Below are 15,608 nucleotides of genomic sequence, written 5' to 3'. Positions count from 1 at the left end.
ACTAAAACTGCAAAAATTTGCCAAGTAAGGTGGCAGGCACCTGTAATCCCAGCTACTCAGGAGGCTGAGACAGGAGAATAGCTTGAACCTGGGAGGCAGAGGTTGCAATGAGCCGAGATTGCGCCATTGCACTCCAGCCTGGGCAACAGAGCAAAACTTTGTTAAAAAAAAAAAAAAAAAAATTATCTTTATCTGGACATAATGCTGAGCCAGTGAAGGATTTTAAGCAAGCATATGACATGGTCATATTTAAAACCTCCCTTACCTTCTATGTTTTCATATAAATTACTGATAGAAGCACTGAGTTCTTTGACCAATTACAGAAGGCCAACACTGTTCATTGCTTGAATTGATTATGATTTACTAAACCGTAGACTCTAGAAAGTAAAATATGTCTTTTTCACTCACCAGAGAGGTGACACATAGAAGGTCTTCAATATGTATTTGTTGTGTAAATAATGAATAACAATCGAGGTCCTCCCCAGTGGGCTACTTTCCAAGCACACACAGTTGCATCAGGTAGCTCAGCTGTTTCCATGAGAAGCAAGTGGGTTCTTCCCTGACGCTTCCAAAGTCACAGCTCTCATAACCCTGCATCCCTGACTCATCCCACAAAAGGTCTTCTTTCCTGTCAGAGGTAGGAGTTTCTGCCAGTTACAAAAGAAACAAACAAATCATCTAAAGCCTTTAACCCCTGTAGGCTTATCAGAGCACACTCCCCACCAAAATCTCTGCTTCTAAGATTTGAGACATTTTGTCCTGTTATACCAAAACCATTAACAACCTGCTGAGACAAAGCACTAAGAAGGCAGAACATAAAGCTTGATTGCCTTAGCCTCCCACAGACCCAGAAAGAAAATACCAATTGACACCTTACAGGTCAGCCTGGGCAACATAGTGAGACCCTATGTTTACAAAAAATTAAAATATTAGCTAGGCATGGTGGCATATGCCTGTGGTTCTTGGGAGCTACTCAGGAGGCTGAGGCAGGAGGATTGTTTGAACCTGGGAGTTCCAGGCTGCAGTGAGCTATGATCGCACCACTGCCCTCTTCAGCCTGGGAAACAGAGCAAGATCCTGTCTCAAGAAAAAAAAAAAAAAGAAAGAAAGAAAGAAGAAAAGAAAGAAGAAGAAAATATTTTGCCACCTGTAACACCTGTAAGTAGCTCTTTAAAGGTTCTCACCCAGGTTACAGGGAATCTTGGTTGTATAGAGAAGACACACAGATGTTCCCCCAGGAATGTCTTATAGGCATTTGCATGTTTATTTTATATATATATATATAAAATATATGTAACACATATAAACATATATTTGCATGTTTATATTGGTGGCTGAAAGAGGAGTTGTATTTGAGCAAGAAAAACTTGGGGGAGAACAAAGGCATATTGGAGAGGCATCTATGTCTTAGGTTAGCCTGAGGAATTAGATTTAAACTCTGAGGATAAAGAGGTTAAGGACAAAAGCGAGGGTAATTGTGTTTCTGGATGATATTTGAGTCTCAGTTATAGGCTCCGTGATTCTTCAGGACCATCCAAAGAATGAGATATTGATATGGAAGGGTCCTAACACATCCTGCCACAGGTTTCAAAGCATCTGGCCCTGAAAGCCAGGAGCGTAGGCTCACACCTGCAGAGACGCTGTGGTTAATGATGGGCAAGGCAGGCCTCTGAGCAGGTTCTCATGAATGGCACTAGTCACAGAGCGTTTCAAGTGGCCAACTCTCCCCAAGGAAAATGAGGCTGATGGATATTCATGTGCAGCAATCCACAGAAACAAGTTGGTCAAATAAAATATAGAGCAATCAGTTACATTTTCATTTCAGATGAACAATGAATGATATTGTGGTATGAGACTTAAAATCAGTATTACATGTTGCCTTAACGTTTAAAACAAAGAGGGTCTTAAGTGGCCTAACTGCAAGCTCCCCTCTTCACTGTATTCCACAGATAAATTTTGCCAGCCAATCAGCCATCCTTATCACGAAAAGCAGGCACAGTGCCTGCCATTCCCTAGATAATGGGCTTCAGTTCCTTGCCAGCCCATGGAATTGTTCAAACAAGTCAATTTCATTCTCCTGCCAGAGACAGGGCTCACCTCACCCTCTTCATACTACAAAGCCTGCCTCCCACGGCTCCTGTTATGTTTACTCGGTTCCCAAGTTTAACCTCCAGGTGGCCCTGCGTGGTGTGCAGAGTTCTCCCATGCCAGGTTGTAAGTGACTAATAAGTTGCTGCCAATCTCCTCTCTCTAATGTCAGGTGTCGTATGTTTGACCATCCCCATAACCATAAGGTGAGACTCCTCCCTCACCAATGGAGTAGAGAGGTGACCAAGGGAGATACCTATTCGGAACATATTTGTATAAAAAAAAATGCATCCTTATCCGAAATTAAAATTTACTTGAGCATTTTGCAACTTTTGTACATGTGCGCTAAATCTGGTAGCCCTCTCTGGAAAGTACCATAAGTAAGAGGCATAGATTTCAGAAGGAGTTGAAGTCATAGAGCCCTGCAGTGTGAGGGATTCAGCCTTGAGGTTTTGGGTTTTGTTTGTTTGCTTGCTTGGTGTTAATGCTACTTGGACCGCCTTTGCACCCAGCTTTGTAACCTCTGGGAAACTCAGGTTAAACCTGTGTTATTAACTTGTTTCTTTCCAAGACACTGTTTTACCTCTTAATTTTATGAGGAAATTGTTACACATAGTCACTAGTCAGGGTCTCAAAGTTGAGATTAGAATTCCAAATTTTTGACCCATAGCACCCTTTCCCTTAATGACTTCTTTCTCTGCCATTTAATTAGCACTAAAAGTTAATGGAGTTTTTTCACCGGTGCCATCTCATTGGGTCGTGCTTGCATTATATTGACTATGTTGGAACAATAACTCAGTGGTCATTCATCTCACACATGTCTTTTTCTTTCCATTCTGTCACTATTTAATTTTTTGAAGTCTGTCCCTACCATCAGCCATTCTGAAAACCTCTGCCAGACTAATCTTCCTAAATCTCCGCTCTGATTTTCTGTCATTTCCCATCTTAAAACAGTAATTCACCCACAGAGTAAAAGTTACATTCTTTAAGCTCACATTTAAAACCTTAAATGTCACTTTCCAAGAATTTCTTCATACAGAATATAAATCCCAATTACCGACTGCAGTCTGTACACACCTTGCGTTTCGTTTCTCAGTTCTTCTGCTTGACCCTTTCCTACCTGATGTCCACCTCTGCATAGACCCCAACATTACCCATGATATCAGACCTTGTTTAAAGATCGCCTCGAGTATCTCCATGGTTGAATGAAAACTTTCTCCAGTGTAAGCTCCCAGAGTCTATGATCTGCTTCTCTTCACTGCATAGCTCACAGCATGTTCTCTTTCTTTCTTTCTTTTTTTTTTGAGACAGAGTCTCACTCTTTTTCCCAGGATGGATTGCAATGGTGCAATCTCAGCTCACTGCAACCTCCACCTTCTGGTTTCAAGCAATTCTCCTACCTTAGCCTCCCAAGTAACTAGGATTACAGGCATGTGCCACCACGCCCAGCTAATTTTCGTATTTTTAGTAGAGACGAGGTTTCACCATGTTGGCCAGTCTGGTCTTGAACTCCCGACCTCAGGTGATCCACCCGCCTTGGCCTCCCAAAGTGCTGGGATTACAGGCATGAGCCACCGTACCTGTCCCACAGTATGTTTTCACACACATCTTTCCTCCTTGCCAGATGAAAAAGTCCATGAGTACAGGGGCCACATCTGACATCTCTTGAAAATCTTAATTCATTGAATTGGATTTATTTGGTTTTGTTTTTATTTAATAGATCAACAACTCTTTCTAATAAGAACCTTGAGGCCTTTTTTCTCATATGAAAATGAGCCCAGTTTGCGTTCTTTCAAACCTTTGGTCCTGGGGAATTACACCACTGACAGTCATCCAAGAGGACCCTCCAGACACAAGCCCTTGCTTCCTCCCTCACTCCAACAGGAAAAGTACCCAGTTTTCTGTTTCAGTATCAGGCTTTCTACACCATGTTGAAGAACAAAACAAAGCAAGGAGGAGTCTATTAAGAAAATGTTTCCAAACACCAGAATTTCTAGTTCCTTCGTACTGTAACAGTGGACGAGTCTAGATTGTTAGATGTTCCTGAAGTAGTTCTTTCCCTGCCTTCTGGTTCCTTCATGCGAAGATCTTCCAGTGCCAGAAAGTTCTCAAGTCCTCCTCCTCCTCAAGTATTCATCAGGTTCCCAACATAATCAGTTTTGTTATTACATTCATTGGTTTCCTTGCTTGCTTGTTGACTTTCATGCTGTTTCCTTCTGTGCTGAAAAGCACACACCTGTCTTCCTGGATTGAGGGTGAGAGAGAAATGTAGACGATCTAGTCAAGCCATGCATTTTCCATCACTTCAAGTCAGTACTATTTAACTATTTGTCCAACATTTATTTGGAGAAGAGTGTGAGCCTTGTATGGGAGAAGAGGTGGCAGGACCTACCTGCTGAGCAATGTGTCTCTTCTGTTGCTCACTAGATTCAGTCTGGACTGAAACCTTGCAGACTTTCTGCAGGAGGGCAAAAGTTCTGTTAATAAAGCAGAGTCATCTCCTTATATTTGTAGAGTTTAGAAATTGTCAACCCAGGTCTTTGCTATGCCAACCAATACTTGCTGCCTTCTATTTCAGGCATAAGCCAGGTTTGGTTTAAATATGACTCCCTACCTGCACCCACCCCTTCTCACAGCTTGCATGCACTGTGTGTTATTTGAGAAGAAACGTGCCATTGAGGTGTGGAAAGTGCATGGGTTGTGGGAAGGAGGCCATATCCACGCTGCTCTGTTCCCTAGGCTTTCAGCCCAGACACAGTTCCTGCCATGACGAGTGATTTGCGAATGATTGCATATTCCTGGGGAGACATGAGAAGAGACATAAAGTGAAAGTGAGGAAATGTGTTCCTAAGCTCTGTTCACTTTGTACTCACCCCAGAGAATTTTGTCACCTGGATTTCTTCCAGAAAGTTCTGACACCTTTAATTATTTCTGTTCGTCCATCAGGAGCAGACCAGGTGCTACTGATGGAAGACTTAAGGCTTTGCATTTGTGGCAAGCTAACGCAACACCAGTCCGCAGATTTCTTATAAGAAGAAGAGGGATTCACTCTCAGCTTTGACCGGAGTGACCTCTGCCAACATCTCCCCTCTGGAAAGGCTGATGGATCGTTCATAGCTGAGATCTCATTTCTTTTCTTCCTTCTTCTTAGATTTCAGTTGGGATTGGTGTCTTCCCCTGGGTTTATAGCAACAGCAAAATAAAACTCTAAAACGGTGTTCGGCTCATTATACAGAAGCCAGTTGGCCAAGTCTTGTCATTCTAAGGTGAGTGGCAATCACAGGGGTAGTGGAGATAGTTCTGGGTGTATTATGTATCAACAGCAAATCAGAAGCTTCACTCCTTCTTTCTAGTGGAAGGATAAGAGAGTCGCTGTCTTTGCCTGTGTTAGAGAGGATTTCCAACCCTTCTACCCAGGCTTAGTTTTCAGGGTGTTTACATTTTAGTATACCACTCCATCCTCAGTGAAACAAGCCAGCTTTGTTTATTACCAACTTCCATTTTTATCTGAAATATGATTCTTCTGAGCTTTATAGCCTTATTACATGATATCCTATCACATGAAATGCTGTAAAGAAGAATGAGATCACGTAGGTGAAAGGATTAGTCTAAGGAAAAAAATTATTTGTATTAATATCAAGTTTATGTTGGACTCATTTTTTTAACATTTCAGAAAACACTCCATCTTGAGTGCTTGGCAGAAATGGATACGGGGTATTATGTTTCTTTTTCTGAATGACTAAAAGAAAATTGAGTCCAAAATATCTCAGGACATAGTTTTTGTGAAGAAAAAGTGGAACTGAATGCTATAAAATTTTGTTCCGCTTTATGTCATAAATACCAAGGTTCAGTTAACATGCTTAATTTATTTATATGGCTTTTCTCCTCCTGAGATTTCAAATTTAGGGTCCAGCCCTTTGGCAGATTGTTGTCATATCCTATAACAGGGAAACTTCGTCTTCATGTCCAATGACACCTGTGTGGTCTTCTTTCAAATATATGTTTTTAAAGTTCTTTTGTTTCAAGAGTTTGTGAGCTTACTTTGTACATATTCCTAGAGAACCAAATGGGAAATTTCTGAAGCAAATGGACCTTTTGTTTATAAGAAGAGAAGACCAGAGTCAATAAGCAAATATCCTGCTCTTGAATGAATCTTGCTAAGGGTTGCAATGGAAACCAAGGTGGGAAACAGAATTAAGGAGGACAGTCTCATGATACAATTATGTGGGATTGCAACGTGAGCCAGGATGAAGGGCTCACTAAAGAATGTCCTAACTTACATACATCATGAAAGACTCTAACTGAGCCAACTTTTTTCTTTTCTGATTTTTGTCATCAAGTTGTTTCATCAGTTAAATCTTCGTCATAAGGTTTATAGCTTGTTTTTAGAGATACAAGTCTCAGATTGACAAATCATGGATGTGGCCATGGACTACTGGGAAACTTTCAAATTGGTTTGACCCACTTTTGCATTACAAAATTGCCCACATTAGTGCAACTATGATGCTAACACATACTTTCCACCATCCCCCCACTTTCTTGCCTCATCTCCTTTCATCCATTTATTCATTTATTCAACAAATATTTATTGAGTGGCTGTGATACTCCAGGCAGCCAGGTGCCAACCAGCCAACTGCCAAATAGGATCTAAAAACTACTCATCATCTTTAAGGTAGTAATATATACAAAATCCCCACCCTCTCCTGGAGTCTGTACTCTAAACATATATCCAAAGTATTTGGTTTCAGTCTTGAGTAAATTCACTCACCCCATCATTTTGCAGTCACATATCAGAGAGCCAAACCAGTACTACATAATGTTTGGGAGAACAAGTTCGCGTCCTCAACCTTTCTAGTTTAACATTCTAATGACCTAGGACTTAGATTTTTTAAGGCATAGCCATTTTATCAGATGTAATACATGTGATTGCAAGTAATAGAGAATGCTCTTAAATAATAAGAGGCATATACTTAATCGTGGGAATAAGATATCTGAAGATATGTTTGGATTCAGGCATGGCTTGATCAAGGCTCTTAGCACTATTGCTCTGCATGCCTCTCTCCTCTGCTTTTCTCTACACTTCAGCTGTGCCCTCAGGTTGGTTTCCAGTTGTGGGGCAGAGACAGCTGCCAGCAGCAATTCAAGACAAGCCTTATAGCTGAAATTCCAGGAGACAGAGAGAGACATCCTGAGCTTTAGAACCAGTTCTCTGTCCAGCAAAATGACAAGCAACAAACAACTGGCTTAGATGTGGATCCTAGTTCACATCACCGAATCAATTGCAGTGGCCAGAAGGTAGGCTCAATCCACCCCACATGTGTGGCTACTGCAAAACGGGAGAAGAGTAAAAATTATATTGGAGGGTAGAATGACATTGCCTACAGATACATTGTTAAGTTAAATACGAATGTTTTCAATATTATATTATGATATTATAGTTGGAAGGTTAGATGCAATTCAGTTCAAGCCATTCATGTTTTGAGTGAAGATATTGAAGCTCTTCCCATAGTTGCCTGACTCACTGAAGCTTCGTCAGACAGTAGGTGGCAGAGCCACAACTCAAACACTCATTATCCAATGCCTATTCTTAAGCCCTTTCAGTAACTTGGGGTTTTTGATTCAACCTGGCTGTGCCTGACTATGGTTTATCCATATTTATCCATATTTAGTATGTATCAATAATTTGTGGGGTTTTATTGCTAACATTTCATTGTATGGATATTCTACATTTTATTTATTTGCCAATTGGCTGACATATGGAAGTTTTAGTTTTTAGCTATGATGTATCACAAGATTATGAATATTTACAGACGTACCTTTCTTGGAAGCATATATTGTCATTTCTCTTGAGTAGATACCTACTTGCAGATTGTATGTAGTTTCCTGTAGCCTTTAACTTTGCTGAACATATTTATTACTTCCAGTAGATTTTTCATGAATTTCTTGAATTTTCTACATTCAGGTCAAATAGTCTATGAATAAGACGATTTTCTTTCTTTCTTTCTAATCCACAGTTTAACTGTTTTGGAAAACTGTCAGACTCTTTTTCAAAATGGCTGTGCCATCTCATATTCCCAACAGCAATGTTCCTGTGTCTCCACATCCTCTCCAACACCTGTTATTGTCTTTTTTGACTTTTTTCTTACAGCCATCCTAGTGGATGTAAAGTGGTATCATATGATTTTAATTTATATTTTCCTAATGATTAATGATGCTGAGCATCTTTTCATGTACTTATTAGCCAGTCATATATTTTCTTGGTGAAATCTCTATTCAAATCTTTTATCCATTTAAAAAATTGGGTTGTGTGTCTTCATATTAAGTTGTAAATGTGTTTTATATGCTGGATACAAATCTCTTATTAGATAAATGATCGTAACTATTTGTATGGTTTCAGCATTGTATTTTTATGTTCTTAAACTTTAATGAAGCTTAATTTTTTCTTCATCTTTATGCTTCCAGTATTATAGTTAAGAATGAGTTGTCTAAGCCAAGTTCATAAGATGTTTTTCTAGAATTTTTATAGTTCAGCTCTTTACACTTAGGTAGATGATTCATTTTGAGTAAAAGTGTATTTATGGTGTAAGGTAAGAGTTTAAATTCACAGTTTTTTGTGTGACTATCCAGTTGTCCATTGGATGTCCAATTGTCCAATATTGGTTACAAAGACTATTCTTGCTCATTGAATTGCCTTGGCACCTTGTCATCTTGTCTTACAGAAATAAATTCTTGTAAGAATTGTAAGAATTTATTTCTGGACTATCAATTGTGTATGATTGATCTATAATGCCTCTTCTTATGCCAGGAGCACACTGTCTCAAACATTGGAGGTTTACAATACGTTTTAAATAGGGTAATAAAATCCTCTAATTCTGTTCTTTTTCAAAATTGTTTTGGCTATTCTTGGTCCTTTGCATTCCCATATATATTTTAGGATCTTCTTCTCAAGGTTTACACAAACTCTACTGGTATTTTGATAAGGGATTATACTGTGTTATATATATAAGATGTTCATGAGCATTGTATTAAATCTACAAGTCAATTTCAGTGAGTCATTATCTTTACAATGTTGAGTCTTCCAATTCATGAACACAGTGTGCCTTTCCATTTATTTAAATCTTCTTTAATTTCTCTTAGCAAAGATTTATACTTTTCAGTGTAAAACTCTAATAATTCATTTGCTAACATTATTCTTAGTTTTTATGTGATTGGAACTAAATTATTTTTTAACTCCATTTTCAAATTATTTATTACTAGCATTTAGAAATACAATTGATATTTATATTTTGATCTTGTATCCTATAACTTTGCTGAATACATTTATTATTTCTAGTAGATTTTTAATGAATTTCTTGAATTTTCTATGTTCATGTCAAATGGCCCATGAATAATATGATTTTATTTCTTCATTTCTAATCCACATGCCTTCAATTTCTTGTTCCTGCCTTATTGCATTGGATAGAACCTCAAATACAATGTCTGAAGGGAAATGGTGCAAGAATCATCCTTACTTTGTCCCCAGTCTTAGGGAGAATGTATTCAGTCTTTCACCTTTAAGAGTAATATTAGCTGCAGACTTTTCATATATATTTTTTCTCTTTCTATTCCTAGTTTGTTAAGGGCTTTTATTATAATAGGTGTCAAGTTTTGTCAAATGCTTTTTTGAGTCTATTTGGATAATTACGTCTTTTTGTCTATTATTCTATTAATAATTGGCATACGACATTAATTGATTTTTAAATCTTAAAGCAATTTTGCTTTTTGGGACAAACCCCCTTTTGGCCACAGTGTATAATCTTATCTATATATTGCTGGATTTAGGTTGCTAATATTTCTTTAAAAAATTTTGTGCATATATTCATGAAGACTATTGGCCTGTAGCTCTCCACTCTTGTGATGTCTTTTTTGACTTTCATATCAAGTTAATATTACTCCAGGATAAATAAGAAGTTCTTCCTCCTCTTTTGACTCATGAAAGTGTTTGAAAAAAAAAAAAACACTGATATTATTTATTATTTAACTATTTAATAAAATTCATCTGCAAAACCTGCTGACTCTGACTTTTCTTTGTGAGAGTTTAGTTATCAAGTCAGTTTTTTATTTGTAATAGGTCCACTTGGATTTTCTATTTCTTCTTTATTCATGTTGGTAATTTGAATCTTTTTAAGAATGTTTCAATTTTGTCTAAGTTATCTTCTTTATTGGTCTAAATTTGGTGATAGTATTTCTTTGTCATCCTTTTAACTTCTGTTGTATTGTTAGTAATTTCATTGATGTATCCTCTAGTCTCGAGTATTTCCCTGTTTCTGTTTGCTTTTGGCTTAGTTTGCTGTTTCTTTTTCTCGTTTCTTGAAGTAGAAGCTCAAGTTACTGATTTGAGATATTTTAAAGCACTAAATTTTTCTCTAAACTTAGCTGCATCTCACAAATTCTGATATATTGTGATTTTATTTTCATTCAGTTTAAAATATTTCCTAGTTTCCATTGTAATTTTTTTCTTTACCCTTGGTTTATTTAAGTCTTTGGAGATTTCCCAGTTTTCTTTGCATTGTTGTTTTTCTTTTTTCAAATTTTGTTTATTTATTTTTTAATTTTTGTGGGGACATGGTTGGTGTACAGATATATTAATATTTATGGGGTACAACTGTTGTTTTAATACAGGCATGCAATGTGAAATAAGCACATCATGGAGAATGGCATATCCATCCCCTCAAGCATCCATTGTTGTTTTTCATTGCTCTTTAATTCCATTGTAGTCAAAGAACTTTTTTTTATTCTTTAAATTCTCTTAAATTTGTTAATGGTTTTATGGTCCAGCATATGATCTATCCTAGAGAACATTTCATTGGCACTTGAGACAATATGTATTCTCCTGTCATTGTATGGACTGTTCTATAAATGTCTCTTCAGTCAAAGTAATTGATAGTGTTGTTCAAATCCCCTATATTCTTGCTGATTTTCTGTCTAGCTGTTTGATTAACTATTGAGAGTGGAATATTAAAGTTTACTATTATTGCATTATCTATTGCTCCTTTCAGTTCTGTCAACTTTTGCTTAATGCATTTTGGGGCTATGTTTTAGTTGTATGTGCACTTATAATTATTACATCTTTCTGATGAATTTATCCTTTTATTTATATGCTGTAGCCCATTGTCTCTAGTCATATTTGGATTCTTCAAGTCTATTTTGTCTGTTATTTACATAAGTATTTTATATCTCTTACTGTTGGATGTTGCTTTCAACTTCTTAAAATGGAAAATGTATCTGTTACAGAAGGCATATATTTGGATTCTGTTTGTTTGTTTGTTTTTAAATTGTCTGACAATCTGCCATTTGATTGAATTTACTTAATTCACCTTTTAATAGAATCATCAAAATGGGTAGATTTACATCTGTTATTATACTATTTTGTTTGCTATATGTCTCATATATTTATCCCTTTTTTTGCTGCCTTTTAAATTAAATGACTATTTTTAGTGTATTAGTTTCTTTTGTCTTTTTTAGTTACACATATTTTTATATTTTTTAGTAGTTTCTTCAGGAATAGTAATTTCATCTTAGTTTATCACAATGTACTTCAAATTAATACTAACTTAATTCAGCTAAAATACAGAAACTTTGCCCCAGTATAGCTCCCTTTTCTTCTTTTTTTGTGCTAATGCTGTCATATATATTGCACCTTTCTGTTATAAATTCAACAATACAATGCATAACTATAAATCTTTAAAGAAAAGAGAAAAGGTAGTACCATATATATCTATGCAACTTTCTGTCTCTTGTCACCCTGGCTAGAGTGCAGTGGCATGGTCTCAGCTCACTGCAGCCTCTGCCTACTGGGTCCAAGCAATTCTCCTGCCTCAGCCTCATGAGTAGCTGGGATTACAGGCACCCGCCACCACACCCAGCTAATTTTTGTATTTTTAGTAGAGATGGGGTTTCGCCATGTTGGCCAGGCTGGTCTCGAACTCCTGACCTCAGGTGATCTGCCCACCTTTATGAAATCTTATATGTTCACTACTCCCTTACCATTTATAGTGTTCTTCTTTTCTTCATATAGATCTGAGTTACCATCTGGTACTGTTTCCTTCTCAGCTGAAAGATTTCTTTTGGTATTGCTTGTAAGGCAGATCAGCCAGCAACAGATTCTTTCATTGTTTTTGAGGAATAGTGCTTTTCTTCTTAAAGTTTCATGGGATGAAAGAAAACTAATATTTAGCTTTTGCTTAGGAAGGAAATTGGCCTTATCTATGTATTAGTTCCACTCTTAACTATTTATATTTATGTAAAAATCTTCGAGACAGTGATTGGTGATAGAAAGTAAAGATATAAGATGAGTTGTTTAAATAAGTATTTTGAAATGAACATGTTGTATAAAATTGTGGAGCTGATTTGGTCATTTGACCAAAGCATGTAATGCACAGCACCTTGATGGGAGACCTAGTCTCACTTTGTGGCAATGTTATCAAATTTTAACCAAGAACCTCCAATGCCATTATAAATCTAGGCTTATAAATAACATGACAATATAATTCCACAGTATTTTTGTTATACAACTAGCAGGATCAACCTTTAGCTCTGCTGCATTTCAGATCCTGAAAAATAGAAAACCAAAAATAAATCTGGGGGCATGGGCAGAATATAACAGAGATTATTCAATCGGAAAAATTAGAAAAGGTAGAAAAAAATCAAACAAAACCATTAATAAAAATTAGAATAGGCCGGGCACGGTGGCTCAAGCCTGTAATCCCAGCACTTTGGGAGGCCGAGATGGGCGGATCACGAGGTCAGGAGATCGAGACCATCCTGGCTAACACGGTGAAACCCCGTCTCTACTAAAAAATACAAAAAAAAACTAGCCGGGCGAGGTGGCGGGTGCCTATAGTCCCAGCTACTCGGGAGGCTGAGGCAGGAGAATGGCATAAACCCAGGAGGCTGAGCTTGCAGTGAGCTGAGATCCGGCCACTGCACTCCAGCCCGGGCGACAGAGCGAGACTCCGCCTCAAAAAAAAAAATTAGAATATTAAATTGTTGGTCTTATTTACTTGAAGAGCGGGGTGTGTGTGTGTGTGTGTGTGTGTGTGGTGTGTGGTGTAATTTCAGGAATAATCGTTGTGAACTAGGTACTCCACTTTCTGGAATTGCCCATTTTACACATGTTAACTGGATTAATGGTTTATTAAAAAGTCTGTTAGTTTTACTTCCTAAAGTTCCTTTTTGCTTCTGCTGTCATATAATAGTTCATCTTCAGTAAGTATCTGTACCTTGGGACAAAGGTCTCCAGGGGCTTGGCACATAATTTATAACAGTAATGGAAATGGCATGCTTAGTATTGATAGCCATGGGACCCCTGCATATTTGGAGAGAAGGAGAAGTTTTATCACCCATGAAAAGGCTAATGAGATAGGCAGATTTCAGGGGAAAATGATCTTTCTGTCTTGCCCTTAGACCTTGTTCTACCAGTGAGACTCATGTCTGAAGCATAATGACTCCAGCATGCTCTGAGTATAAGATTATATGATGTACGCAGGTGAGCTACTCGGAAGTCAGAGTATTCACCAATAAATGCCAACTTAATTGGATGCCTTAATTATGTCACCTTCACTCCCAGGACATAACCGCAGGGACAGCTTGACAACTGGTTTTCACTTCAAAATCTCAGTCTCTAGTTTCCAATTTTCAATATAGTGTTTCAGGCAGATAGCTGTGGTCCTCTGCAACTTGGGGAATATTTGCGTATTTCGTATTTGGCCATTGGAAATACGGTTCTGGGGCTCAGGAGAGAATTCAAGGGAGGAGACAGATATCTCAGAGTTAGAATATGTCTAAACCAGGTTGGCCTGTTTTACAAGGCAATTCTGATCCTCTTGCTTCTCTTTACTCAGCTGCTGGGAGTCAGCCATCTTGAAGCAGGTGGTGTATGAGGATGCTGTTGGCGGTCTACCAGTCAGAGATTATTCCCCTTGGTATCCAGATGTTGCATCAGTACAAGACTGTTTCAAAATGACCAGAGAGTCTGTTACTGTTTCAAGTTTTTCTGAAACCTTAGGATCTTGAACATGAAGCAATTCTCCAAGCTAACAATGTGCTAGCTAGTGGGACACAGGAACTAATCAGAGAAAATGGGCATTTGGGATACATTAGAAATTCAATATCAGCTTTGTGAAGTTGTTAATAATTAGCCCCAGCTTTTGTCTCTATCCCAGCAGCTAGTGACATGTAAGTGATTAGGTTTCTAAAAAACAGTTTAAGCTTACTAAGTGTATTAAGTAACAAGGTTTTTAATCAACAGTTTATTGATTCCAGCAGGACAGTTGTGAGAGCAAAATGCTGTGGATGCTGGTAGAATAAATTTGTAGGCCAGTTCACTGCTACTTAAAAATGTCAAAGCAATAGATATTTTAGAGAGATTTTTTTTTTGTCTATAGTAAACTCTAAGACAAGGGGAAAAGTTACCAGAATGGCAAAAATATTATTCTGATATAAAAACGGGAGCTTTGTACCTTTCTCTTACCATTCTTCACATTTACATTTTAAATAAAAGAGGTTAATCATGTGTCACTTCTATAATCTGTATTCAATAAATGTTTTGAGATTTCCCATTTAAAATACTAAACCTAAGGCAGTCCATTAAAATAATCCAAAATTCAGAAATATAAAAATTTGCAACTATACTAAAAATGATAGGCAATATAAATGCCTAAAACCTGAATGAGTCACTCCTGACTATGAGACTCATAGAACTCAATTGAGAAACACATATCTTGATTTTTTCACCTGAAACAGAGACCTCCTACAAACCTCCTACAAATGAAAAAGATTCTTCATTTCCAATTTTCTGCAAACAACTCAGAAATCTAGGGCTACACCAGTCAGAACACCAGGCTGTCATCCCTTTCTCATGGGAGGGTTACTTTTTAGGCAGCCATATTACAGATCACTGTGTCTATTCAGTCTCACTGCCTGAATCCATTCCAGGGTAGCAACTTGCAACAACTAGATGGAAATGAGGGAAGGGTGTAATGTGTTACCTGATGTAAGTTGAGGACTGAAGATGATTCCACAACCAGCTGAAATTGTTCCAGAAAGAAGAAAAGATGGAAAAGAAATCATCAAAGTAGAATTTTCCAGGAGTGAACAGTTACAAGTTTAGAGAGGTACAAATTTCACATTAAATAGGGCCGCAAATTGCCAAGTAGGCTAAAATCTAGACATCCCCATCTCATGTGTTTTCAAAGAAAAAAGAAACTAAGAAATTTTGTTTTTAATTGAGGTTCTGCCCCGAGGGTGGAAGTGTGAAGATCTTTCATTTTTCATTGCCTATACTTCTACATTATTTGGATTTTGTTTTGGCAATTACGTTATAATCCAAACATTTAAAATATTTTTATTTAAATATAACTAAAGATGCAATCTAATCAAGAAATGAAAAAATGCAGAGGCCAAGCATGGGGCAGATATAGTCTAAAAGATATAAGGCAGATATGGTATGGCATGGCTTGAGCCCAGAAGTACAAGGTTGC

The 15,608-nt window shown here is 37.5% G+C and overlaps 1 protein-coding gene across 1 annotated transcript in view; it reads right to left on the bottom strand.

Annotated features, from left to right (window-relative positions):
• Positions 1-489: 489 nt before the first annotated feature.
• Positions 490-15,608, bottom strand: part of LOC111523464 — a 16,075-nt gene continuing 956 nt past the window's right edge. Inside the window, exons 2-5 of the mRNA XM_023188066.1 lie at positions 15,117-15,155; positions 12,115-12,266; positions 4,713-4,886; positions 490-647 (exon numbers count right to left, since the gene is read on the bottom strand). Coding sequence (XP_023043834.1) covers positions 490-647; positions 4,713-4,886; positions 12,115-12,266; positions 15,117-15,155 — 523 coding nt within the window. The remainder of the gene's footprint in view (positions 648-4,712; positions 4,887-12,114; positions 12,267-15,116; positions 15,156-15,608) is intronic.

The sequence above is a fragment of the Piliocolobus tephrosceles genome, chromosome 16 (genome assembly GCF_002776525.5).
Source record: "Piliocolobus tephrosceles isolate RC106 chromosome 16, ASM277652v3, whole genome shotgun sequence".
NCBI lineage: Eukaryota > Metazoa > Chordata > Mammalia > Primates > Cercopithecidae > Piliocolobus > Piliocolobus tephrosceles.
Note: the sequence above shows the minus strand (reverse complement) of the source record. Positions and strands in the feature narration are given on the sequence as shown.